Genomic DNA, 3666 nt, shown 5'->3' with positions numbered 1-3666 from the left:
TTGGTCACCCACCTTTGCACAATATTTTTGGTGGAACCTGAGAGCATATCAGACACATTTTGATATTTAACAGTCTTCGAAGTAAACTTTATAAATCTAATGATATATACTTAAAGTAGGCCTATGTAGCTGGGATGAAAAGCCGACCATCAATTGAAAAGTTTATATTGAAGATGCGTTTTTAAAAAAAAAGTTTTTTTTTGGTGTTTTGGGAAACAAATTATGTATCAGGGCGATTAAATGTTAGCAAAAAAATGCACTGTCAGCGCGCCTCATGGCGACGGCACTAGTCACTATAGGCCTTCTTACCATGCTTACGAGGGAGGAATTCAGAAAATTTAGGGCAACTTTTTGGCATCTCTCCTCGTGTTTGCTTTTTTAGAATTCCATACTCCTCCTTGATCTATGACGTTTCTTCAATTAAAAATGTACTTTTCCTCTTTTTTTACCTGAAAAAACCTTTTCACTGAAACTTTTGGAGGCGAGAGGAATGAGACTTCAAAGGTATGAGAAATACGATGCCCCCTCTAAATACCCCATTTTTAAACTCCCCTCCTACATGCGTAAGCCATGCGTAGTAACACGCGTAATAGAGCGTAACACGCAAGAGACGACGCGCATTAGACTATGTGCGCACGCGTTTGACTGGGAAACCAATGCGTCTACGTTACTTGAGCTACCAAGAAACATAAACACAAGACAATCAAAGTCATTTTATTTACGCTCGTACTTATGCACGTCGTATACCTGATTTTCTTAAGTAATTTTATTAAATATTTAGTATAAATTTTGTCCAAAATGGGCGTCTTGAAGCGAAAGAATCGAACTTCGGTAAGTACATTTTGTTGTTCCTTGTGATAGGCCTATACATTTTGTTGATTTTCAATTCTTTCATTTGTTTTGTTTACGGGGTCCTGCAGTATTGAAACACAATGTCGTCTACGCGGTCATTTTTGCAACTTTTACAACAAATATTTTACACTTTTTGACCACAAAAGATGGTCAAAATAAAATTTGGACGTAGGATGAAATAGGCCTACGTGTGTAGGGCTTGGCATATTAAAGTTTTCATAGCCAAATACATAAGACGTTTGTTAAATTAAAACGCTTTCTAAGTTCATAAACATATACTTTCATTATACATTTTGTTCCTAGATCGTGTTTCCAAAATCAATTGTAAAAGACACTCTTTCTTTCTTAAGACATAACCAGACCCAAGTTCGTCCCAACTTCGTTTTATAAGATCATGCAGGGTGCACACCAGTAAAAAGCCTCCATAGACTTTCTGTACAAACAGGGTCCGGGAAAACGTCATTTTTTTGACTTCAGAGCGACTCAGCTCTTCAAAACTTACTCTTTCTGCAAGTTGAAGGTCAGCTGAAGACATCCAGTCCAGAGAAATCATACGGAGTCCAGTGGTTTATTTTTCAGGAAATTGCCCATTAGATCGCCCTATATAAAATACAGCTTTACGGCGACTCACAAATAGCTTGGTGTTTCTGAAATGTAACACATTTTAAAAGCTTAGCCAAATCTTCATAAAAGGTCGGATCCTGCTCATTTTTCACAGACAATATATTTCCCAGGCCTAAATTAGGATTAAATATGAATCAGGGCCTAATGGTTTCTTTTTAAGCCTTTCCTAATCTATTATATTCAGTCTTCTTGCACGTTTCCTCGTTTCAAACACTGTGACTTTTCAAAAAGGATATAGGAGATTCCTATTTACTGGTGTGCACAGGCAGGGGAAACCCCGTTTAATTTGTTCAGAGTTATCAGGACCCTTCTTTCACCGTGACAAAATACTTTCACAACATAGACAATGTGTCATGCATGATTGTTTATCAAACATTTGACTCATTGGTTTTATGTGCGTTATTTCTTCCACTGTTCCAGTCGTTCTCAATTACGAAACCACCTGATGTGAGACACGAAGGCCTACCCAGATCACGAAGACCTGGTGGGATTAGAAGGTTAGTGTTAGGACAAAATGGAAGAGTTTCCGGGTTTACGAGATGCAAAACACTGAATGATAACATTTCAAAATTACGTGATAATCATTATTATGTTTGAATTTCAGCCGACCAAATCAAAAGTTTGTTAAAATGGACTTTAAATGGTAAACGTGAATCCTGTTAAATTTTATCAACTGTTTCAAAAAAGAAAAAACCTCTAAAAATTAAATGAAAGGCCTAAAATAAAATTCCGCTCAAGAAAATCGCCTTTTATTTCAGTAATGTGTGATTTCATCATATCTGTTAATTTTTCCGATTCAGAACTCTGCTGGATGTTCTGCGGTCATTGTGCTGTATGGTTCGTCAAGATGAGGACCAGCAACCTGGCAGAGAACCCTGTATGTATGAATGCAACACGGAAGACTCGTATTGGAAAGTCTCTGGCTCTGGAACACAGTCACAGGTAGGCAACGTACACTCTTTGAAATACACAGTAATTTTATGACAAGACAAATATTTGAATAAAACAAAACCTATAATACTTGAAAAGGATGGAGAATGCTCTTTACTATTTGCAAAGCGGTTTACCATGTTCATCCCGGGGACGGAAAACACTCTTTACTATCAAATCTGCAGAACATATCGTGTTAATCTCCAACAAACTTAAAAGTTGAAGTTAGATGCCCATGCACTTTAAACTCCGTATAAGAAGCCAGATGAAAGATGGCAGCTTTTAACTGCAGAATTAATTTGGCCTACATGATTATTAGGCTTAAATGAAGTTTCGTAATGACCAGTGGCGGCGCTACGGGGGCAAGGAGGCATTTGCACCCCCCGAAGAAAATCCTGGCGCCGCCACTGGTATTGACATACAAGGCGGTTGATTGGATGAGTAACAGTGTATCACTGACGACCAATTGTATCTTTCAGCATGTTCAGGAACCTATTGAAGACATTTCATCATGTTCATCAGCATCATGCAAATTTGATCCCGTGCCTCCATCGGGAAGATCAGAAAAAATCATCGAGTTACTCACAGAGCCCGCCGCAGAGTCCATAGTCATAGACACGCCATCAGCTCCACTGCAACTACCCAAGCAGGTCGCCATCTACAGAGATAGTGACCTGGAGCCAACTGGTAACACGTTTCTTCTTGGCCATGGATCAAGCAGTATAGCCACCTTAAATAAGCTGCGATCCTGCCATGACCCAGTTGCCGTCAAGCGACTCAATCCAACGGAGCCTAGATCCATACTGATCAAGGAAGCCGAAATTCTGCGGAAATTGGATCACTGCATTGCCTTTCCCGAACTGATTGGCTTCATTGACCACAATACTTCACCGGCGATCATTCTTGAATTTGTTGGTGATAAGAGCACACTTACATCAATCTCAATTTTTGACGCCCTAAGCACCTTGACCCTCAACTGTTGACATCAGAATGGTTGGCTATTGCAAGTGACGTCGCTAGTGGACTCGCCAAGCTACACAGTGCAGGGTTTACACACGGTGACTTACATAACAACAACGTTTTGCTGTGCCGCTCTCCACCGCAACTTCCAAATTCAAAGGGAAGAAAATGGCAGGCCAAGATAATTGACCTGGGATCCGCAGAGCCATTGGATTCGCCTACAGCTCCGTTACAATTATCTGACCAGGACAAGGCTGTATATAGAGAGAGCTTACCTTTCAAAGCGCCAGAATTGATCGA

General features: G+C 39.9%; 1 protein-coding gene across 1 annotated transcript; it reads left to right on the top strand.

Annotated features, from left to right (window-relative positions):
* The first annotated feature begins 798 nt into the window (after positions 1–798).
* LOC140172618 (uncharacterized) lies at positions 799–3389 on the top strand. The gene is made up of 4 exons (XM_072195754.1): positions 799–831; positions 1897–1973; positions 2277–2418; positions 2886–3389. Exons 1-4 carry the CDS (start codon positions 799–801, stop codon positions 3387–3389), a joined length of 756 nt encoding a protein of 251 aa, XP_072051855.1.
* Positions 3390–3666: the final 277 nt, after the last annotated feature.

Source organism: Amphiura filiformis, chromosome 16 (assembly GCF_039555335.1).
Source record: "Amphiura filiformis chromosome 16, Afil_fr2py, whole genome shotgun sequence".
Taxonomy (NCBI): domain Eukaryota; kingdom Metazoa; phylum Echinodermata; class Ophiuroidea; order Amphilepidida; family Amphiuridae; genus Amphiura; species Amphiura filiformis.
Note: the sequence above shows the minus strand (reverse complement) of the source record. Positions and strands in the feature narration are given on the sequence as shown.

Excerpts from the sequence above, each read along its gene's own strand:
- LOC140172618 (XM_072195754.1), top strand. The coding sequence starts at position 799 with ATGGGCGTCTTGAAGCGAAAGAATCGAACTTCG. Across the intron at positions 832-1,896 it reads AGCGAAAGAATCGAACTTCG|TCGTTCTCAATTACGAAACC; the intron begins GTAAGTACATTT and ends CCACTGTTCCAG. Across the intron at positions 2,419-2,885 it reads GCTCTGGAACACAGTCACAG|CATGTTCAGGAACCTATTGA; the intron begins GTAGGCAACGTA and ends TGTATCTTTCAG.